General features: G+C 39.1%; 1 protein-coding gene and 1 non-coding gene across 2 annotated transcripts; one reads left to right on the top strand and one right to left on the bottom strand.

Annotated features, from left to right (window-relative positions):
• The first annotated feature begins 7,242 nt into the window (after positions 1 to 7,242).
• On the top strand, positions 7,243 to 7,314 carry Trnaw-cca (transfer RNA tryptophan (anticodon CCA)). Its single transcript has one exon. It is a non-coding gene; the product is annotated as a tRNA-Trp (tRNA).
• Positions 7,315 to 18,274: 10,960 nt separating this feature from the next.
• On the bottom strand, positions 18,275 to 23,190 carry LOC140165372 (uncharacterized). The gene is made up of 3 exons (XM_072188694.1): positions 22,243 to 23,190; positions 21,487 to 21,559; positions 18,275 to 19,573 (listed from the first exon to the last, which is right to left on the bottom strand). The coding sequence occupies exons 1-3, from the start codon at positions 22,815 to 22,817 to the stop codon at positions 19,364 to 19,366; spliced, it is 858 nt and encodes a 285-aa protein (XP_072044795.1). The 5' UTR covers positions 22,818 to 23,190; the 3' UTR covers positions 18,275 to 19,363.
• Positions 23,191 to 25,645: the final 2,455 nt, after the last annotated feature.

Below are 25,645 nucleotides of genomic sequence, written 5' to 3' on the forward strand. Positions count from 1 at the left end.
GCGCTAATTGTGCGGTAACATATCCGCAAATTTATTGCCCGGCAACGTTTTGTTGCAACAAATCTATCTGTAAGCGATGTTTGAGACGATTTATAATAAACGATTTGTATAATTCGCGTCGGTACCGCAAAACGATAGGGGTGCCATGCCCAATAAAAAATAAATGCTCCAAGGACCCACTGATGTTTAAACGAGTAGCTTTGTGCGTAGTACCAACCAGACCAGGTTAAACAATTGCGAACGGAGCAACGCTTAGGACCGGCTACATACAATTTATGTCCAACCACCATATCATGAGTGAATCATGAATTTTAAAGGCATAGAAAGTCCCCTTATGCCTAAAACTCAGACGAAAAAGACCGTTGAAGGACAATTATGGACATCGAAGAAAGAAAAGAAAATCTGAACATTAGGCACATTCTGCTAAAATGACCAAACACTTAAAATTGGCAAAATACATTATGGACCAAATGCAAATCGGTATTGATGAACATCTTGCTCTGTATCAGGAAGAAGAGGAAGAATCCTCTGGCGCAGAGGATTGTGTTGCCCGGCAACGTTTTGTTGCAACAAATCTATCTGTAAGCGATGTTTGAGACGATTTATAATAAACGATTTCCGAAAAATTTGCTCAGTCGCTCCACATAGTCATTATCATAATCATGCGATATCAATTTATCTAAACCATATTTCATCTTTTTTTTACCTGTTGCAGTTGTCCCAGGCGTAAGTAACATAGGCCTACCGGGCATGACGAGGATCGCAGCCGTGACACCGCTAGCTTCCCATGTGCCTATGACTAGCAGTCCCGAAATCAGACCTTACGGGATGGATATGCATCGAGTTTTTCACACAATTTACCATCCACGGATGATACGTTGCCATCTGACTTGGACGAGGTTGTATTTATGGCCCACCAGGAGGGAATAAATGGCAACATACCACAGGCAGATGGCAACATGCCACATTCAAACGGTAAAATTATGAATATGTTACGCAACAACATGGGTGAAAACAACACCAGTTCTTCAGAAAGCTGCTCTGACATTGGTTCTGACGTTGACAGTGACTCTGACTTTAACCCCAATCAAATAACCACAACCACTACCCCCTCCACCAACTATACGGCCACCACAGCACCTACCAACCCCTCTTCGATTACAGCCCCTCCAATCACTTGATGTAACTGCTCCCCTATCACCTCCAATATTAACACCCCTATCAACCCACCATATACCTTCACCTCCAGCAATCATACTGCCCCCACGACCACTTCTCCATCCAACCACTCTACCACCACCCCCCCCTACGACCCCCTCAGCGACATATTTCGCTATTACTACAACAACATCCCCGCCCCCAGTATCCCTCCCACCACCATATCTCCCACAAACTGCTCTTCCAACGCCATGTCCTCCACTACCAATTTTACCACCCCTACTGGTCCCATCACACCCTCTTCTATCACCGACCCCACCACCTCCGCCAACGAGATAGAAGATGCTCGAATGTGCGGAAAATCAAGTCCTCCGCATCCCCATGGTTTCATTGAATGATATTAAAGGACCCCTAAATTACAAATATGAGGATTGGGCATATTTCGAGTTGCCGCCTCGGAAGTGTCCAAAGGAATCAAAGGCTACTAAAGTCGCATTACAGCAAAAAGGGCATTTGCAAAAGATAGACACAGCCCACAAAGAAGAGTTAAAATAATCAAAACAGGCCAACTAGCAGCAAACAAAAACCAGCAACAACCACTTGCGCTAATTGTGCGCAAATTTATTGCCCGGCAACGTTTTGTTGCAACAAATCTATCTTTAAGCGATTTTTGAGACGATTTATAATAAACGATTTGTATAATTCAAGCGTCGGTACCGCAAAAGCGATAGGGGTGCCAACATGCCCAATCAAAAATAAATGCTCCACGGACCCACTGATGTTTAAACAAGTAGCTTTGTGCGAGTACCAACCAGACCAGGTTAAACAATTGCACGGAGCAACGCTTAGGACCGGCTACATACAATTTATGTCCAACCACCATATCATGTGTGAATCCGCGAATTTTAAAGGCATAGAAAGTCCCCTTATGCCTAAAACTCAGACGAAAAGACCGTTGAAGGACAATTATGGACATCGAAGAAAGAAAAGAAAATCTGAACATTAGGCACATTCTGCTAAAATGACCAAACACTTAAAATTGGCAAAATACATTATGGACCAAATGCAAATCGGTATTGATGAACATCTTGCTCTGTATCAGGAAGAAGAGGAAGAATCCTCTGGCGCAGAGGATTGTGTTGCCCGGCAACGCTTTTGTTGCAACAAATCTATCTGTGCGATGTTTGAGACGATTTATAATAAACGATTTCCGAAAGAAATTTGCTCAGTCGCTCCACATAGTCATTATCATAATCATGCGATATCAATTTATCTAAACCATATTTCATCTTTTTTTTACCTGTTGCAGTTGTCCCAGGCGTAAGTAACATAGGCCTACCGGGCATGACGAGGATCGCAGCCGTGACACCGCTAGCTTCCCATGTGCTTATGACTAGCAGTCCCCCGGAAATCAGACCTTACGGGGATGGATATGCATCGAGTTTTTCACACAATTTACCATCCACGGATGATACGTTGCCATCTGACTTGGACGAGGTTGTATTTATGGCCCACCAGGAGGGAATAAATGGCAACATACCACAGGCAGATGGCAACATGCCACATTCAAAGCGGTAAAATTATGAATATGTTACGCAACAACATGGGTGAAAACAACACCAGTTCTTCAGAAAGCTGCTCTGACATTGGTTCTGACGTTGACAGTGACTCTGACTTTAACCCCAATCAAATAACCACAACCACTACCCCCTCCACCAACTATACGGCCACCACAGCACCTACCAACCCCTCTTCCATTACAGCCCCTCCAATCACTTGATGTAACTGCTCCCCCTATCACCTCCAATATTAACACCCCTATCAACCCACCATATACCTTCACCTCCAGCAATCATACTGCCCCCACGACCACTTCTCCATCCAACCACTCTACCACCACCACCCCCTACGACCCCATCAGCGACATATTTCGCTATTACTACAACAACATCACCCCCCCAGTATCCCTCCCACCACCATATCTCCCACAAACTGCTCTTCCAACGCCATGTCCTCCACTACCAATTTTACCACCCCTACTGGTCCCATCACACCCTCTTCTATCACCGACCCCACCACCTCCGCCAACGAGATAGAAGATGTTTCGAATTGTGCGGAAAATCAAGTTCTCCGCATCCCCCATGGTTTCATTGAATGATATTAAAGGACCCTAAATTACAAATATGAGGATTGGGCATATTTCGAGTTGCGCACCGGAAGTGTCCAAAGGAATCAAAGGCTACTAAAGTCGCATTACAGCAAAAAGGGCATTTGCAAAAGATAGACACAGCCCACAAAGAAGAGTTAAAATAATCAAAAACAGGCCAACTAGCAGCAACCAAAAACCAGCAACAACCACTTGCGCTTAATTGTGCGGTAACATATCCGCAAATTTATTGCCCGGCAACGTTTTGTTGCAACAAATCTATCTGTAGCGATGTTTGAGGCGATTTATAATAAACGATTTGTATAATTCAAGCGTCGGTACCGCAAAAGCGATAGGGGTGCCAACATGCCCAATCAAAATAAATGCTCCACGGACCCACTGATGTTTAAACGAGTAGCTTTGTAGTACCAACCAGACCAGGTTAAACAATTGCGACGAGCAACGCTTAGGACCGCTACATACAATTTATGTCCAACCACCATATCATGAGTGAATCCGCGAATTTTAAAGGCATAGAAAGTCGTCTTATGCCTAAAACTCAGACGAAAAGACCGTTGAAGGACAATTATGGACATCGAAGAAAGAAAAGAAAATCTGAACATTAGGCACATTCTGCTAAAATGACCAAACACTTAAAATTGGCAAAATACATTATGGACCAAATGCAAATCGGTATTGATGAACATCTTGCTCTGTATCAGGAAGAAGAGGAAAAATCCTCTGGCGCAGAGGATTGTGTTGCCCGGAAACGTTTTGTTGCAACAAATCTATCTGTAAGCGATGTTTGAGACGATTTATAATAAACGATTTCCGTAAAAATTTGCTCAGTCGCTCCACATAGTCATTATCATAATCATGCGATATCAATTTATCTAAACCATATTTCATCTTTTTTTTTACCTGTTGCAGTTGTCCCAGGCGTAAGTAACATAGGCCTACCGGGCATGACGAGGATCGCAGCCGTGACACCGCTTAGCTTCCCATGTGCCTATGACTAGCAGTCCCCCGGAAATCAGACCTTACGGGGATGGATATGCATCGAGTTTTTCACACAATTTACCATCCACGGATGATACGTTGCCATCTGACTTGGACGAGGTTGTATTTATGGCCCACCAGGAGGGAATAAATGGCAACATACCACAGGCAGATGGCAACATGCCACATTCAAACGGTAAAATTATGAATATGTTACGCAACAACATGGGTGAAAACAACACCAGTTCTTCAGAAAGCTGCTCTGACAGTGGTTCTGGCGTTGACAGTGACTCTGACTTTAACCCCAATCAAATAACCACAACCACTACCCCTCCACCAACTATCGCCACCACAGCACCTACCAACCCCTCTTCCATTACAGCCCCTCCAATCACTTGATGTAACTGCTCCCCTATCACCTCCAATATTAACACCCCTATCAACCCACCATATACCTTCACCTCCAGCAATCATACTGCCCCCACAACCACTTCTCCATCCAACCACTCTACCACCACCCCCTATGACCCCATCAGCGACATATTTCGCTTCCAAGAACATAACCAACCCCACTATCCCTGCCACCAACACCTTTCCCTCCAGTTCAACCCCCACCCCTGTAAATGCCACATCCTCCACCACCAATTTTACCACCCCCAGTGCCCCCACCAAACCCTCCTACATCGCCACTTCCAAGAACATAACCAACCCCACTATCCCTGCCATCAACACCTCTCCCTCCAGTTCAACCCCCACCCCCACCCCTGTAAACGCCACATCCTCCACCACCAATTTTACCAACCCCAGTGCCCCCACCAAACCCTCCTACATCGCCACTTCCAAGAACATAACCACCCCCACTATCCCTGCCATCAACACCTCTCCCTCCAGTTCAACCCCCACCCCACCCCTGTAAACGCCACATCCTCCATCACCAATTTTACCACCCCCAGTGCCCCCACCAAACCCTCCTACATCGCCACTTCCAAGAACATAACCAACCCCACTATCCCTGCCACCAACACCTTTCCCTCCAGTTCAACCCCCACCCCTGTAAACGCCACATCCTCCACCACCAATTTTACCACCCCCAGTGCCCCCACCAAACCCTCCTACATCGCCACTTCCAAGAACATAACCAACCCCACTATCCCTGCCATCAACACCTCTCCCTCCAGTTCAACCCCCACCCCACCCCTGTAAACGCCACATACTCCATCACCAATTTTACCACCCCCAGTGCCCCCACCAAACCCTCCTACATCGCCACTTCCAAGAACATAACCAACCCCACTATCCCTGCCATCAACACCTCTCCCTCCAGTTCAACCCCCACCCCCACCCCTGTAAACGCCACATCCTCCACCACCAATTTTACCAACCCCAGTGCCCCCACCAAACCCTCCTACATCGCCACTTCCAAGAACATAACCACCCCCACTATCCCTGCCATCAACACCTCTCCCTCCAGTTCAACCCCCACCCCACCCCTGTAAACGCCACATCCTCCATCACCAATTTTACCACCCCCAGTGCCCCCAGTGCCCCCACCAAACCCTCCTACATAACCACTTCCAAGAACATAACCAACCCCACTATCCCTGCCACCAACACCTCTCCCTCCAGTTCAACCCCCACCCCGCCCCTGTAAACGCCACATCCTCCACCAGCAATTTTACCACCCCCAGTGCCCCCACCAAACCCTCCTACACCGCCACCTCCAAGAACATAACCAACCCCACTATCCCTGCCAGAATCACCTCCCCCTCCAATTCACCCCCCATTAACACCCCTGTAAACGCCACGTCCTCCACTACCAATTTTACCATCCCTACTGGTCCCATCACACCCTCTTCTATCACCGACCCCACCACCTCCGCCAACGAGATAGAAGCTGCTCGAATTGTGCGGAAAATCAAGTCCTCCGCATCCCCATGGTTTCATTGAATGATATTAAAGGACCCCTAAATTACAAATATGAGGATTGGGCATATTTCGAGTTGCCGCCTCGGAAGTGTCCAAAGGAATCAAAGGCTACTAAAGTCTCATTACAGCAAAAAGGGCATTTGCAAAAGATAGACACAGCCCACTAAGAAGAGTTAAAATAATCAAAAACAGGCCAACCAGCAGCAACCAAAAACCAGCAACAACCACTTGCGCTAATTGTGCGCAAATTTATTGCCCGGCAACGTTTTGTTGCAACAAATCTATCTTTAAGCGATTTTTGAGACGATTTATAATAAACGATTTGTATAATTCGCGTCTGTACCGCAAAATGATAGGGGTGCCAACATGCCCAATCAAAAATAAATGCTCCACGGACCCACTGATGTTTAAACGAGTAGCTTTGTGCGAGTACCAACCAGACCAGGTTAAACAATTGCACGGAGCAACGCTTAGGACCGGCTACATACAATTTATGTCCAACCACCATATCATGAGTGAATCCGCGAATTTTAAAGGCATAGAAAGTCCTCTTATGCCTAAAACTCAGACGAAAAGACCGTTGAAGGACAATTATGGACATCGAAGAAAGAAAAGAAAATCTGAACATACGGCACATTCTGCTAAAATGACCAAACACTTAAAATTGGCAAAATACATTATGGACCAAATGCAAATCGGTATTGATGAACATCTTGCTCTGTATCAGGAAGAAGAGGAAGAATCCTCTGGCGCAGAGGATTGTGTTTAGCAATAACTATTTGCAACCAGTTTGACCCCGTTTGACCTTACCTGACCTCTACAAGAAATACGTGCCCCACACTTTAAAGAGAGGACCTCCCAAGCCAAAGTTGTTCAGTGGCCTTCAAGCATGCCAAAACACTTTCAAACCTTTGACCTAATATTTAGAGCCCCTGTCCTCCATGATATAAATACGCGATGTATACAATTCGTTTATTATAAATTGCTTAAGACACCGTTCTAATTGCAATCACGACCCCGTGGCGCAATGGTAGCGCGTCTGACTCCAGATCAGGAGGTTACGTGTTTGAATCACGTCGGTGTCAAGTATAGTTTTTTTCGTCCCAGCCCAATTAATTTTATTTTCTTTAAAAAGTGTGAAGATTTGAAAGCATTAACAAACTAAGATATACACCTGCAATATTTTTCATGTATAATGTACCTAATGTAAATTTATTATGTTTAGGCCTAAAAAATTTGTTTGATTGGCGTAACACACAAAAAAATAGGGCAGGTCGGTCGACAATCTTTTTTTAAAAATTTTTTTACACACATTTTAAGCGGCAAACCGTGTAACTGTGTGGTTTTTTTTGTAATTGTTTCTATTTTTTGGCAAAAAAAAAGTCGTGGTCGGAGCTATTTTTAGTGTCAGTCGGGTTACACCAATCAAACAATTTTTAGGTCTTTTAAACAGTTTCATTCAAAGTGGCTTTGATTAATTTGTATAAATGAAGAATGTCATAAAAAACAAATATGTTGATTTATGATGAGGATTTTTCCGTCTACCAGAATTTCCACAACAGGCTTATATATATGTAATATAATAATTCTATTAAGGCCTGCTGGTTTGATTTACATGGCTACCTGATTTAGTAAATACATATCAACATTAACATCCATAATATCGAGTGTTCAAACAAAAAATGCGTATGTACGTTTTTCAAAATTACTTATAAACTTCAATGACACACAACGTGCAAGAAATAGTGAAGTTGTCAAATTTTGGTGTCAAAATGGACAAAAATGTTTACAAAAATTTGGAGCCTCCTAAAATAGGGAGGGCTGTTATCTCTGAAATGGATATTGTGTTATTTATTTTTTAGACTATGTTATAATCGCATTTTGATGCATAAAGATATGTTATTATTAATAATGATGAACACATTCCGTTGAACTCAAAATGATTCTGTTGTGTAGTAAAATTAAAGTAAAATGTACAGTTTATATGGCCTAATTATTTACGGTAAAAGTAAAGTATACATAGGCTTATTTTATTTAATGTAACATATTATGCATAATTATAATGGTTCGCTTAACACTGAACAATTCTGATTTTGTAATTTACCAGTTTATTGATCGTGAAAGCCCGAGAAAAAAATCTGACTATGTACTTTGGATTTTTAGCAAAACTTTACCCTGGGACTTTGTTTCTAAGAAACGCTTTCAAGCATACTTGTTTATTAATCTAATTTAATGACAAGCTGGAAGCATGGTAGTACAAAGCACGCTAGTCGTACGTCCAGGCACTAAGCGCGGATTGCAGCGTACGATGCAGTTAATAGTAATGGCACGAGCCAGGAGGATTTAAACCATACAGCAAGATACGGGCGACCAATCACAAGCCAGATCCATTTAAAGATGCCTTGCTACATCTTGGCCAATGTGGGGGGGGGGGGGTAACTAAATATCATAATAATCCACAAACAATGTATCATGGATACCATAATTGAATACCTGAGTGGAAGAAGGGCCCAACTCCATCAACACTTTTTTTTGAGATACTAACAAACAACACACTATTTGGAAAAGTTCTAAGAGACGGACTGTTTTTATCTTGATGGGACCTTGAGTACTGGTACATGAACATACATTATAACATACATTTGAAATGATATATACTGCAATGGCAACGGTACAGGTCTTTTAAGATATGATAAACGCATTTTGGTAAAATGGAGTTGGACCCTTCTTTCACTCAGGTATTCAATTGTCTTCATATTGTTCACAATGCATTGTGGGATATTGAGATTGTGGGATCGCAGTGGCATGCACAACTATCTAATATAAACACACTCCCACACACACACCCCACACCCAACACTCCCACACACCAATGTTGATATTATGTAATTATGTAAATGTATAGAATAAGAATAATAAATCAATCAAAATGACCGCAATACTTAATTTGTGTACTGTAATCATTCTCTGAATTACGTGTTATTTTGATGAAAAGCGGCACGAACTTAACCTTAAGGTTACACGAAGAAACGATATAAAAAGCGTATAAAAGACGTATAAAGTTGTTCTCTAAAACCGCGTTTTCTCAGCAATCAAATATCGCAGTGACTCGAATGTTGGCGCATGGATGTATCTTTACATTATTTTTGTGTGTTTATAAAAAAATTTAGAATCCGTTTGAAAATCCTTCGTTTAAATCATTTTTACGCACCATGTTCACAAGATCAAAAACACGTTCCATGCAGTTTTTTTCAAATATTCCCTCCGTATAAAACCACGCCGAGTGATTGTTTTCTCCTTTTTGTATTGTACTACAAATCGATTAAAGAAATAATGTTGCCATGGGGAAGAACCAAATACAGTACCGATTAAATTTAAAAGCCCGCTTTTGGGGAACATTTTCGAGAATCTTGTCTGAGAAAAAACTGTTTTGTGAAATTATCGATATCTTGATAATGGGGCGTTAATTTAGACATCTGAATACCTACATTATTACTCAGCATTCTGCCAATTGCTATCCCATTTGATTTTCACTCCAAATTGAAGCTAGTATTGCAAAAAACGAGGTTTTTCCTCCATCACTTCGTTCAAAATTTCAGCGCCGACATGCGTGTTTATTCTAAGAGCCATTGTGCGGACGCGATTGTAATCATTAAGTAATTGCATCAATAGTTACATATCCGCTTCGAGAACAAGAAATTTCGTAAGCTGATGTATGGTCGAGTGGATAGGGCGTTGGACTGGGAATCTGTTATGAACAATTTTTGTGGGTTCGAGTCCCCGTGTGGCTGAATTTTCTTTCCTTTTTTTTCTCTTTTCTCATTTTTACTTTCTTTCTTTCTTCTTTTCTTTCACTTTTTCTTTTTTCATTTTTTTTTATTTCTTTCTCTCTTTCTTCCTTTCTTTGTCGTTCTTTTTCTTTCTCTCTCTCTCTTTCTTTCTCTTTTTCACTATTTCTTTATTTTTTCTTGCTCCTTTCTTTTTAGTTTTATTTGATTGATTCGCTGACTGCAGTGAATCGTGATTGATTGTTTTTCACTTTATATAATTCAGAAATTTGTAGGCCTGCTAAGTCTGTCTTTTGAATATTCTTCCCAAATTCGATTTGCAAATAATTGCTTTTTGATACTGTTGTTTATGTTATATTTAAAATTTATAAAATCCTTATGAAAATTGCGAAAACGGCTTGTGTGCCCTCCCTCGGCATCCGACCCGGCATGCCGCCCCTCATGACACCCCCGCCCGCCCCCGCCTCACGGGCTCCGGGCACGAGCTAAGCCAAGTTTCATGTCTTGACCGTGGGTCGATATTCTATTGTAAAGTAGGCTCACGTCCCAGCACGCTTGTTCATTTTCTGCATGGCTGTTTCTGTTATGAACTTACGCCCTCTGAAATCAAGCGCATGAAAACTCTCGGCTAACCTTAAGGGTATGCTAGCCCAGGGGGGAGGGGGTGTCACTCGCATACCAAAGTGGTACGCATGCTCGTCCCCAAAAACGTCCAAAAAGGGCTGATTTTTGGCCTTGTGGCGGCGTCGCCATTTTTAGAAAAAAGGGTGCTTTCCAGGTAAAGTTTCGACGTTTAGGGTATATTTTTTCAACTTCAGTGGGTTTGTTTTAGAATTTACGTAGGGATTTTAAAGGGAGAGGTAAAGGTGTCGTATGGCATGCCATGAAGGAACATGTATTGAACAATGGAAAAAAAGCTGGATGGGCTGAGCAAGCAATAGCTATGCAAATTGGGTCAACACACAAAAATAGTGGAATATTTAAGACATGTTGCTGAAGATGAGTGTGAAATGATTGCTGATCGAGTATCAGCAATCTTTAATTGATCATGAAGAGGATTGTACACAGACACCAACAATACATCTGGGTTCCCTGAGCAACTCATGAACTTATTGTATGTAAAATTCCCACATTTGGAGGAATTGAAGATCTTGGCACATGGTTTCCATTTTTTAAAGTTGGACATGTGTATAAAGTTTAGACTATAATTGAACAAATAATGTGAGGCCCAAGCAGCAGCCACCTCACAATTCTCAACTTGTGGAGTCAACAAATTCATTTTCACAAAGTGACTTTACATAATTTATGATCAGCTTGCAGTATTGTAGAGCGACACTTTTTGTAAGGAAACCAAGAGGGGGTGGAACAAGAACAGTGGAATTACATAGATTATCCAAGAAAGATGACACTACTTAAATATGTATAGGAACAATTTTTCCCCAGTAATGTGTCACAGTTAGGCAATGTTGATGCATTCGCTTACTCTTTTGAAACACTTGAAATGTGGAGATAAAATCCATCTAATTCAAGCAGCTCTGAATACTGAACCACTTAACACATTGGAGATATTGGACAAAAACTATTTGGGATGTAGACCTTATAGGGGGACCCATGTACTGTCAGTGATGGTCTGTGGCATCTTCTCGTCCCTCTATTCAAGTTTTGGATATTTTCCCAGCAATACCGTTACAGCAGACCAGTTATTTGAAATTATTTGGGATGGAGTTGAAGCTCAAGAATTGTCTGGTTTTATAGTTTGTGCTTTCATCACAGATGGAGTGGTAACCAACAGCAAATTCTTGGAGATACAACCACTAAACTAAGAAGGCAATATTAAGACAATGAATCCAAACTGTGTGATGAAATAAAATGCCTTAAATGCCAACAATGACTTACGGAAACAACTAGCTGAATACAGAGAACTGAGAACATCATATGCTCAGCTATCCTCTTCGTACAGAGAACTTTCAGACAGAAATGCTGTTTTAGAAGCGCAACAAGAAACCCTAAGAACTAAAGCACACAAAGATCATCTTATCATGCACCCTAAGAAGACAGCATCCTTGCCTGAAGCTCTTCCTGTGCCCCTGTGCTGCTTAGAAACAAATTTGACATTCTACACATGGAGGAACCTGTGCGTGTAAGTTCAAAAAGACTCCTCAACCTTCCACCAGGCCCCCACCCAACCCTTTACATACCTTGGGGATAAGGGGAAAAACTGGTTAAGTTTCCATACAAAGATGGAGAGCCCTTGGCATGCCACAGGAGGAGCTAATTCTCAAATTAATATGGCGAATGACAGGGGTTTTGACCTGGCCTATGTAATACTCATGAGTTGGGTAAACGGACTGAGAGGGGAAGACAGGGACAATGCAGGAGAGGGGATACTTACAGATGCCATGCTGGATCTCGGTTGGGAACAGGTTTTAAAAGCATAGGATGTAGAGAAGGACCCTGAGAAAAACATCCAATGGTGGATGAAGAACAATCTTGGGGATAAGGGGGAAAAACTGGATAAGTTTCTATACAAAGATGGAGAGCCTTTGGCATGCCACATGAGGAGCTAATTCTCAAATTAATATGGCGAATGACAGGGGTTTTGGCCTATGTAATACTCATGAGTTGGGTAAACGGATTGAGAGGGGAAGACAGGGACAGTGCAGGAGAGGGGATACTTACAGATGCCATGCTGGATCTCAGTTGGGAACAGGTTTTAAAAGCATAGGATGTAGAGAAGAACCCTGAGAAAAACATCCAATGGTGGATGAAGAACAATCTTCATAGGATTGAGGAAGAGAAGACAAAGAAGTAGAAAACCTCTCAGCATTTAAGTTCAGACAAAAGCACTGATGGCCATCTAGCAGAGAACGAGGCAGGGGAAGCAAGTTATAATCCATCAGAGAATTTATTCAGCTATGAAGATGAAGGACCAAGTAGAAGTGGGCGGAAATACAAGAAGAAAAGTGACAAATCACACGCACAAAGCCTCAAATGCCTATCGTTCACTGACAGAGGCATTTAATTTTTTTGTTAGTGGACATGTCCAGGATTGTTTCTTTTACCAAGTGAGGAACCAGCGCTGCATGACTACAGTTACATGAGAAGTCTAATCCTTCCAGGGCAACGACAAAACCCACACAATGACGACGACTTGTCGATACATGGGTGTGCATCCATTCATCTGGTCGTGTAATGCACTGTAAATAATTAGTATCAACAGCAACTTCCACGTACAGGGTGTCTAAAAAAACTTCAATATTTTTAGCAGAGTTCCAGGCCAGATTTAATTGAGAATCACATATTGCAAATTTTTTGAAATAATTATTTGGAATTAAATTAAACTTTGAATCTTGTTATTCATGTTACAAATACCAATAATTATTTCAAATTCAACTGCGTTCTGAGGTTCTTTATGAGGAACTTGCCTATTATAAGCCAAACATTAAGTTGGTATACTTTTATCCTTGTTCACTGCAGAATCAATTAAAAGAGCACGAGGCCGCTATACGGAAAAACACCTCACAAGGATTGGCAACTTCTTGGCAGTTTTAGTGCTGGATTGCACCAACTATTCGGAAAAAGCCTTACCAAAGACAGACTAAGAAACTCAAGAAGTTCAAGAAAGATAATAAGAAATTTTGTCAAGATCTATTCAATACTAGATCTGTTTACACCACAGGAAAGACAGGGACATTTTAGTCAGCAAGAGTACCTGCACCACCTAGAGATAAGGAAATATTGCGCCGATCTTGTAGCCAAATTTAAAGACTATAGCGAAAAAATGGATTGGGAGCATACTATCAAAGAAGCCAGGGCCACATATAGACCCGGAGACCAGAAGATTTATGTAAGTGCAAAGCGCCAGAACAACTGACTCCATGGGCTGCAAGGGTCATACCCCACATCACAAAAATGCATTGCTGCGGGTCAGGGCGGGTTTCCAGCCAAAATTCACCCAATTAAGGACCCCATTACTAAAAATCTTATTTTTGTCAATATCTGCATAACTATATGAAGTAGAATCACAATTCAGGTACCTTAAGGGCTGGGGTATGAGCGTTTGGACAGTATTTATTGTGGGACATTAGAGCACATCAGACATATCGAATTGCATTCTGAATACGAAGAATGTCATTCTGATATCAAATAATTTTGATTTTTGAAATTAGCAATTTAATACACATTTTATGGCAAATCATTAAAATTGATATTTTTGATATTTAACAGTACTTGAAGTAAACTTTATAAATCTGATGATTTATACTTAAAGTGATTGTAGGTGGGATGAAAAGCCGACGATCAATTGAAAATTTTGACCTTTCGTATTGAAGATATGCATTTTTTTCCCCAAAACACCAACAAAAATTAGGTCGTTTTGGGAAAAAAATCCATATCTTCAATATGAAATGTCAAAATTTTCAATTGACCGTCGGCTTTTCCTCCTGCTACATACACTTTAAGAATATGTCATTAGATTTATATAATTTACCGAGGACTGTTATATATCAAAATTTGAAAAATATCAAATTTTTATAATTTGTATTATATTGTGATTTTCAAAAAATGAAAATTAATTGATATCAGAAAGACATGCTTCGTATTCAGAATGCAATTCGATAGGTCCGAGGTGCCCTCATGTTCAACAAAAAATACTGTCGAAACGCAATAAACGCTCATTTTAGATCCCTTAACCCATGTTTTCATGGTCAATCATCTCAAAAATGTATTGTTTTCTAGTCAGGGTAATGTCTTTTCTGCCTAAATCGCCCAAATTAAGGAAGCCATTACAGAAAACTGATCATGTTTTTTGTCATTTTCTAGAAAACTATACATGATAATACTTCCAATATGGAGTATACACCCATAAATCAAGAAGTGTCCAGATGAAGTTAATGAACCTGTTTTTCTTCATCTATAGGAAAAATGCAATTATTCTAGCTTATTCCGTGATATGTGAGGTCAAATAAGGACTGTAAAGGTAAGTTTTATGGCATAGGAAAGTACAGCCAATCTTGTCACATTATAATATTATTATCATTATGTTGATAGTTATTGTATTCATTTTAGTGTTTAGGAGTCAATATTACATAAGTAAACACACAGCTGATGGGAAACACATCAATAGTTTTAATGTTGACTTACAACCGAATTACCTGGCTGTCACATCAGATGATAATGTCATCATCTCTAGTGGGGGTGCAATACAAATAGTCAATCAGCATGGCTCATTACAACACAACATTAAATATCCTAGTGGGCCAGATGGTGTTTGTTTTCATAATGGTGTGATATATGTATGTGCAGGTAGTGCCAATATCTTCTGTTTGACTCAAGATGGTAAACATATTGGTACTATCCCAATAGCTGATGCACAACACGGTGATAGGATAAAGGAAGCAGGTGTTTATCAGTGAGGGGGGACAGGATGATGGTTACTAGGGGTGATACTCATAGAGGCACCAATACTGGTAGAGTTGAGGTGTATGCACGTAAGAAATAGATTCATTCATCAACATCTATAGGATTTTACCGCAGTTTAAATCATTTCCAAAAACAATTGCGTACTCGTTCTCAAGAACCGTTGAATGAAAATTTGTTGTGATTGTGCCTATTCAATTGCATTTTTTATCCTCATTACATATACGGTAACAAAATTCTAAATTCCATAATTTTTTATGTTTTTTGGCGCGTTCAGTGAATTGGTGGTAACTCACACACTCCCATCGGATTTTACCCGTTTAAAATCATTTCCTTACTCCAGTCAATCCAGGGCAATTGTAGTGGGCCAGTGTTGCTGCATTATTTGCAATGCTCTAGTAGCCATTTCATCAAAATATTACATGGTGGATCAGGAGTGTTCGAAGGAAAACCAGGAAATATCTAGCACCAAGAATATCCGCATATCTTGAAGTGGATAATATTATTGAAGTTGGATTTCAAAACGAACTTTCATTTGGCAGGTATTTGTTTGTGTGCAAACTGTGCGTTTCCGCCATGGGAAAAACTGAATCTCGAGGGTCACAACAAAGGCAGCAATTCCATGCAAATTTGAAGTCAACATCACCAGGTACCCCTAAGCCTCCAGTATAATAAGATAGATGGCACTCCCATAACAGGGCTCCAGGCAAAGCCTTGTTGAAAGGCTAATTCCACCCTTGTGCTGATGTCACAAATATCCGTTTTGCGAAACCATTGTAGCTGGCTAGGTTGATTAAATTTGTGCATGGGGGAAAATTGCAAAGAAATTACAATTTATATGGGCCTGCAGATTTTGGTGATATTTAGAGTCATTTCATCAGTATTTATTTTGCTAAAAAGAAAAGATATGCCTGACTGACCTTCCCACCCTACTTGAAACTGAGAGGTCGGTCTGTCTGCCTTAGAACATGGTTTTTTTTGGTTGCCAAATAATTTTTTATGGAAAACGAAAGTGAATCACCCATACACCTGGGATTTTGTTTTACAAGCAATGTAAAATCAATAAATCCTATGAGTTGACCCGTGATGTTTTACCCCCGGGAGGCTCATAATTATTGCACAGCCCCTTATATTTTTTCTTTTTGTTTGTAGGTTTCAAGTTGTTCAACTCAGAGGAAAGAAAAACAGGAAGGTACCACTTATATTAAAAGAAGAGTTGGTGAAAGCAATGGAATTGCTGTTACAATGAAGAGACGACTGTGGCATTAAGAAAACAAACCGTTTTTTCTTTGCTGCCAAGAATCATGGGTACCTGAACGCCTGGCAGGTTAGTTAAATATAGCATTTCGAAACCTGTGTTTAGCAGATCAGGGACACTAGTCTGATCCATCTGGCCAATATGTGGGATTTAGACCTTGCGCCTGCCAATGTTATACAGAGCAGACATCCTAGCCATTACCAACATCGGTAAGGATGATGTCAGAGAGAAGAATAAGAGTCTCCGCTTCTCAGGGTGCCGCCAGCATACCCTCTGGCAGCATGGGCGGCTGGGCAGAGGTGTGCACATAGTGATACCCAGCTGCTGTTTGGCAGATCAGGGACACTAGTCTTATCCTGATACATCAGGCCAATATGTGGGATTTAGACCAGGGAACTTCAACTTGTGATTTTGTTTAAGAAGTATCAAACTATAACTAATTCTCTAAGAATTTAAGATCATAAAGATAGCACATTCCGTTCAGATATTTTTACACTTTTCATTGTAACGCTGGATCAGTAGCTCTACTATAAATACCTTGTGAGAATGATATGTTGAAAATCTTGGAAATGTTTTATTTTTTCCTTGCCTATTTCTTCATTCATATGGTATGTTTAAATTGCAGTATAAGATGCATTGAAATTACTAAGTAGATGGTGTGGCAGATGGTGTGTATGTTAGGTTAGACCTGGTAAGAGTTATTGGAATGGCTCCACAGTATTCCACACTTCAGCATGCTTTCATAGTGAAGAATTATTGGTTGACACGAAGCTAGGGAGAGGTGCAGATAAGATTTAGAAGACAGTTTCCAAAAGCATGCAAACATGCTATAACTTGCAATGTCTCAACATTATTTTGATATGAGCAGTTACAGAATGGATCCATCCCAGGTGTTAAGCAAGGCCATGAGGCTTCACCTCACACTGCCAGAGTCGTAAGGCAGAGACTTCAGGAACTATCTTTCTAAAAGTATAGTGTAAAGCAATTTTATTTTATGTAGACTGAAGTGAGATAATGATTGAGAGCATGTATCATGACAATAGCTCCCAGATGCACCAACCTGTTATTGTCAGATTATTAGATTAATAGATCAATAAGTTAACATATTCCCCTTTCTATTTGTACCACAAACACTATATTAATTCGCAATTTTATATTTTTGATATATTTTTGAAAATGTCACATATCCCGGTACCAATCATTTTGATACACCCTGTATTTTGATCCATTGTATTTTGATGTAAATGGAAGCTGGGACTAAGGTAAACAAATCAGTTTAGTTCCCAATATCTCAAGACACCAATAAAAATAATTTATGACATAAAGGTATGGTAAAGGAGACGATCCTGTATAAACAGTGATCGGGATGCCCATATATCTCTCTTCCATTGGCGATTGGGCCAGACTCCTCCATGTAATGTTGTTATAGGGGGATCGCTACACCTCCACAGCGAGTCTGTTACCTTCCCAGCATTTAAGAATGCCGATACCCATTTATACACCTGGGTGGGGAGGAGCAATCAAGATAAAGTGCCTTACACAACAGCCGACACGGTGATGATACAAATATCATCACCCGCCCAGTGATGATATTTAACATTCAATTATACCAGGCCATGTGAGTGACCAAATATAATAGGAGCAAATAAAACCAATAAACAGCTAAAAAGGCTGACATTTCAAAAGCACCTAGATATTTTTTTGTATATAGTAAGAAAAACCAAAGTAAAAGTTTGTAATTATGAGGGTTTCAAATATGTAGTGCACTGTGAGAATGACATCTCATTCTCTCAGGCATGATGAAATACACATGATTTTAAGAAAAGCAAAATAGATTTTATTATATCCATTTTGGCAATAATCATTGCAAAATTGACTTGAAATCGTCAACTTCAAAATGTGTTGGTATTACTGTAATTGACCTAACTTGTGCCCCTGTCGTGTAACAAACTTATTTTGAGGGAGTGTTTATTTGAAAGCCAAAATGAATGCTCCCTGTGCAAAACCATGTGATTTTCTACAGTAGAAATAAAAACTGCAAAGAAATGTCATGGCTATTGCCTAGAGGATTATACTTAATTTAATGAACACCACAGAATTAGAGAAGGAGAACCCGGACTCCCTATACTGCCACATATAAGAGCCCTGTCAGCTATGCGGAGAAAATTGGGGGTATTCGGGTCCTTGCCACCGGTGCGCGGAGACGAACAAAAACAATTCCGCATATCTCATCTGAAGCATCTTAGTATTGCATACCGGTCACCCATGTTGCGCTTGCATGACACAGACTGCCTCAAGTACATACTGAGGGAAACCAAATATCCTCAATTTTAGTTCCATGCCTGTATCAAGATGGAGGTCAAGTTCTGGTTCTCCTCCAAATCTGCAAATGAACACTTTTATTGCCCAATTATATGCTTAAAGTGAACTAAAAGGGGCCCTTAATAGTTACAATAGTCCAGGGGATCTAAAGCATTTTCCATCCTGATGTGGCAGTGACATCAAGGCATTGAGGCAGCCGTTTCCCGCATGCATCTATGCGACATCTTTAGGTGCGTGTGTGTGCACGCCAGTGCTTTGAGCGACCACACAAGCGATTTGTAGCTGCGCCCAATGAAATGCGCACTGACATCAGGGTGGAAAATGCTTTAATTAGGTCAAATACAGTAATTATAAAGCCCATGCAAACCATCTTTGTTCAAAATCTCTCCCTGTAAGTAAAATTATACTACTTTCTGCCTTGTCAGCTGATTTGTCCTCTTCTTGAATGGATGCGTCCTCTGATTTACTGCCTCGTGCAAACACATCATCCTCTGAATACTGTCTTACCCGCTGAATAATGGATGAGTCCAATTGCAGGCTTTCTATTGTAGTCTCTATCTGAAAATCAATGTGAATAGAATAAAGATCAGTCAGCCACCTGGACAACCGATTCTTTAGAAATGCTTAGTCGCGCTAAAAGTCGATCGATACATGTTAAAATCAGCACAATTCAGAGATACACCTTTTGCTATGAAATTAATTTTCTCGGTCAAATATAAAGCAAAAATGTTTTTTTCTTCAGTAATGTCAGTTAAAAACTTGGTGCTTGGATATACATTTTTTTTACAAATCCTGGTGTTAAAATTAAGCATCAAATTGTGTCTTTTAGTGTGATATTTTTGATTTTTATAGGCCTTGAATTAGCCCTTGAGCTTTTTACGGAATTCATGTTTTAGCGTCTCAAACTAATATAGTTTGCTAAAGAAAGATATTTCCCACCCCTGTAAGGCACATCGTGTGGGTCTATATGTTATAGTTTTGTCAGAATTTCCGTTTTGTTTTACCCTTTTTCCCTTCATGCTCCGAAAATGTCTAACTCAGTACTTTTATCTCGAGAGCAACCAGCAGAAATAGTCGATATTTCCTTTGTTGTTTATCCAGGTCAATTTTCCATTGAAAGCAAATTGTTCGACCAGCGATTTGGTAGCCCAAATCCCCAATTGAGTGTTCTGGTTAAACATGATCAGTAGGAGCGCTATAGGCCTGGGAATTTCTTTGCTATATTGAAGTTCTAGCAACACTGTAGCCATGCCGGTATTCCTATTAAACCCAGGGATATCGATCCACAATGCTAGTATTAGCCTTAGATTTCACGCGTTGATTTAAAAAAATGGTCAGCCGGCAGTAAAAATGGTGAAATGAAAACGCAAATTCTGACAAAACTATGATATATCGCTCACGGTGATGTGCGTTAGAAAGTTGGGAAAAATCCTTCATTAGCGAACTATCTTACTTTGAAAAGCTAAAAGGTAGAAAAAAAAAAAAACTAGCGGACAGAGTTTAAGCCTATCAAAATTGAAAATCTTACACTAAATGACTAAATTTCACGCCTAAGTTTAACACTAGAATTTGAAGAAAAAAAATACATCGAAAAGGTGTAACTAAAAATTTAGCTCATTTCAACACCAAATTCGATCGTTTGTATTGCCTCATTAAATGACTGAGTGAGCCTTGCATAACAAAAAAATCGGTTGTCCAGGATGCTAACTGAGATCATTATTAGACAAAGTTTCCAAAAGATTTGCATTGATTCTGTAATTAATTTTATTGCATAGCATAAAAAGTTCTTAATAGTCACAAGGTAGATTATGGGGGTACTACACCCCTGGCCAATTTTGTGCCTATTTTTGCATTTTGCTCAAAAATTATAGCGCATTGGTAACAAGTAAGATATGTATATTATAGGGGCAAGGACTACAACTACTGCACTGGAAATTTTATTTCAGCACAGACAACAGTTGTGGAGTTACAGTGGCGGGAGTTTTAAAAACACGAGCCCTGAACAAAATATGATGTGCGCATACTGCCAGGCAAAAAACAATGGAAATTATATTGAACGCTTCGATGCGACTGGCTTCCTTTATAGCTCAGTTGGTGAGAGCGCTGGTCTAGATACCCAGATGTCCCAGGTCAAGGATGAAAACTTTTCTTCTTTGGCCTACTCTAGGGAGACTAAATTAAGAGCATAACTCTTTATCAATTCAAACCATTGATTACCCACAAACAGGTGCAAGGAATCACTTTGATGGTTTCTTAGCAGCATAATGCAGTGCACTGTGTGGGGTGATCTCTAACTTTGTCCCACCTGTGTCAGTTATATTAGAAAGATCTGTTAAATGTATTTGAAATTTTTTTTTCTTTGAAATAATCTATTTTTCCAATACTGGCATATTATATTGTTATTAAACTTTTGGTCAAAGAAATAGTTTCACTTTCTGTGACTACCAACCAATTCATATCAAAGAACTTACCTCTTTGTGTAGTTGTTCATTCTTGATTTTGGCAAAAGATGTCACTGTGTGTTGCACAGTACCAAGCAGCACACTGTAAAATATAAAATGGAACCAATTATGTCATAATGTCCATGCAGGTAAGGAATCTTCTTACCATATAAATGAAGCGTATCTTGGGTGTTAAATTTAACTGGGGTAATGAGGATGAGACAAATATGAACTTTCTTCCGATACCAAAATCTCTGTTTTGAGGAAGCAAAATGGGGTTATGAGGCTGTCAATCTGGTCACATACCTGAACTAGTAATCACACAAAAGAGGCTTACGCATTGTACACTGCAACATAGACACATTCAAACATAATTGACCAACTAGCGCACGAGATCAAATTAAATTGCTTAATCGTAATTCTTAATATATCCATATACTGGGGAATGACGAATCACACATTGCACTCTAGCATAGTTTAAGATGAAATTACATACATAACATACATAGGCAGATAAACCAGAGAAAAAAATCCAGACATACCTGCCAGTGCAGGAACTTGAATCGGGAGACCTTCCGCTTCTTGGGAATTTCAGATTGGTTGATATTTTGAAATGTTCATTCCAATAGCCAATTATGACTAGGCTTTAAACTATTTATGGTCAAACTTGCATTTGCAGATGATTTTATTAATACCCACCTTGATTGGTTCAAAATTGGACACAATATTTATTTTGGCCAATCGGCAGGTTGTTCTCATGGGGTTAAATTAAAAAAAAAATCTTACCTTGATCTGATCAAACATCCAACGGCAAACTTTTTAAAGAGTTCAGGTGATGATGATTCACAAGGCACATCTCTGATCAGACTACTCTGTAAGGCACACACACATGACAGGGATGACACATCCTTTTCACTACCATTGCTACCATGGCAACAGCCAACTCCATCTTTGGTTACTTCAAAACAAGTACTATGACGTTCACATTTCCCAACATGGCCTCCATCACCACTAGTACTCTCAGTCTGTAAAGTTTGCTTATTCCTGTCAATATCAGGTGAAGTTCTTGCAGAATTATGTTGACAGTTTACAGCCACATCTAAAGTTCTGTTTGACCCTGATACATTCTTAGTAGAAGCAGTGTCAGTCAATGATTTTCCATTAGAGCGCACATCAGAAGCACCATCTGAAGAGTCAACATCTGCGTACCCATTCCCAGGGGTACCTTTGGTATTACAACATCTTTCACCACCAGAATTCTGATCACCACATGATGTCATCTCTTCTAGTTTAGTACTTTCTGTTGTTACATCTGTGTTATTAACCACACCATCTTGGGTGCATGTAGATGAAGTTTGCATTGGTGGAAGTTTAGATGCAGTTAATTCACTCAGTGTCAAGTAAGCTTTAGCGAGACGTAACCAGAAGTGTACGTTGAATGGATGGTATTGCACGCACTGATGAAGGCACAAAATCTCCTAAAAAGGCAATATAAATAACACAGTCAGAGTCATTACTCAACAACTTAACTATTTTGGGTTATGTATTCCCAATATGATTGATAACATCTACTCACATAACTGCAATACAGGGTAAATTCCAAATAGAGGTGAAACCATCTAAAATGGTAAAAAGCTCAACCATAAGGGAGCTTATAAAAACATAAAATTTGGACTTGTACTACTACATGTCTTGACAGATCTGTTTCGTAAAGGCTGTTAGGTCCTCATCCTTCAGAAGACTCAATGCATAATGATGACAAAATATACACATACCAGTGGCAATAATGTTACACTCAGCTAATTTCACTTAAGAGATTACACTTAAAAGATTACATGAAATGTCTGTTGATCACGAGGTGTCACTCATACTTTTGAGTGGATTTGATAAATGTCAATTGCTTGGTCCTGTGAGACAGACAAATTAAACATGTCTAATAATATAATTGTTGATTATATGTCATGTCTGAAGTTACATAGCAAGTGTTTCTTTCTACGGCGGCAAGCGCTTGTAAGTTCATTCCTTTTGTTCAAAAAAGACATGTCTGGTTTATGAATAATGAAGTACTTTTCTTCTAAACAAAGCCGGCATAATTTACTACTGTCTGTTCAATTAGCTTAGATTCTTAAATTTTTAAGATATTTGAAAAAATAAAAAATTGTGGTCAAAGTCATCAAAGAAAAGTGTTAGCACAGCCTTAGACCTAACGTGATTTATACTTTTCAAATTTTAAAGTTCAATTTAAAACCCCATTTGTATTCAATTTTGGTCTTTTCCCGCGATATTTTCATAAAAAGCCGTAGAACGTCGGGTACCATAAACTTTTCTGAATCAATCCATTTAGAGCAATGGGGACGAATGTCACAATGTGCAGAGATAGTATTTATTCGACCATCCGCATCAGGAAGTATTGTCCAGCTAAATATTTGCCAGTAGGCCTATGCCTAATTTGTGTTGAAACCCTACTGTTGAAACATTACATTATTATAATATGAAATAAGGTTTTCTAAAATAGGCCCAGCTTATATAAATACATTCCTTGTTTGTTTGTTTGTTTGTTTGTTTGTTTGTTTGTTTGTTTGTTTGTTTGTTTGTTTGTTTGTTTGTTTGTTTGTTTATTTATTTATTTATTTATTTATTTATTTATCTACTTTACTTACTTACTTACTTACTTACTTACTTACTTACTTACTTACTTACTTACTTACTTACTTACTTACTTTACTTACTTATTTTTATTTATTTTATTTTTTTTATTCTATTTTTTTTATATTTATTTATTTATTGTGCGAATGGATCTGAGAATGGCTCTGAGAAGGTGTAGGCATATAGGCCTATTATAAAACTACACATTTATTTTCAATTTGTTATTTCGTTTTGTTTGTTGAATACAAACTGAAAAAACTGTGAAACAAAAGAACTTTTATACAAGAAAATATTATTTAAAGCAATCAGGTTACAGAAAACAATTCTTGTAAAGTCACTGCATCTGAAAATGCCAAGCGAATACTGATATTCTTAGGAAGGAATGGTGGTATTAAACAAAACTCAATTTACATTGTAAACCATTGAAATAAAAAATCCATAATTTTAATGTCATTGTTTAGGGAAATAAATAATGCTCACCATAATGTTATGCATCGCGCCATATAATTTCGGGTAACAAAAACCGGTGGACCATCATCACCTATGGTCATGTTTTTTGAGGTGGGACCCAATTGCGTCACATCTTGCAATTTGCCAAAAATCAACTCCTTTTTGTATTTCTGATTATATTTCAAAAGTTTTCACCCAAACTATGTAAAATTATACATTTTAGAAAGCATATATTGTCAGGATTGCAAATCTGTAAAGTTTGAGTGGATATACAGGGTGTGCCAAAAAATATACAGGGTGATTCCACTGAAAAATACATAAAAATTGCATTTTTTTACCACTCCAATATTTCTACATGGTATATTAAATTTGAAAATAAACTTGATATTTGGAATGAACACAATTAGTGTTTTCATTAAATATAAAGTTTGCACTATATTTGTTAAGCCCATTGTGTAATACAGGGTGTGAAAAAGTTAAATTTTAAATTGTTTAATTTAATGAAAAATTTCACTAAGTGCCATTAATTTGGAAAATATATTCAAAATAGTATAAAGAATTGCTATAATATCACATAAATATCCAATTCCCATATAGGGTGTTCCAAAAATCAATATACAGTGAATAATTTGTAACAATGGTACATGTACAATAGGCATATACATGCACAATTAGCCTACATCAATAAACTATTTAACAATAGCCAGAGATCAATATGTCATCAGATTAAATCCTTGAGTGTAATAATCTCCTTTGAGAAGATTTATTTTATAGATATTTCAAAGATAAAACAATTTAAAAGATCTATTTATGACAGATGAAATGCATGCAAAATTTAAAGCCCATTATTTTGCATGACACACATTCCACTGCATTAATTAAAAGCTTGTTAAATCCTTAATTACTAAATTTATTAAGATTAACTAGCTAATTATAGTTACAGAAAGTTAAATAATAAAATTAACATCATGCAAATGCATTTTTACTCCTACTGAGGCAACAAAGTGCATAAATTTTAAAATGAACACCAACTTCCCATTGGAATTACACAGAGCTCCTCCGCTTCCGGCGCCACCCCTGACTAATGAACTTA

The sequence above is a fragment of the Amphiura filiformis genome, chromosome 12 (genome assembly GCF_039555335.1).
Source record: "Amphiura filiformis chromosome 12, Afil_fr2py, whole genome shotgun sequence".
In the NCBI taxonomy this organism is placed as follows: Eukaryota; Metazoa; Echinodermata; class Ophiuroidea; order Amphilepidida; family Amphiuridae; genus Amphiura; species Amphiura filiformis.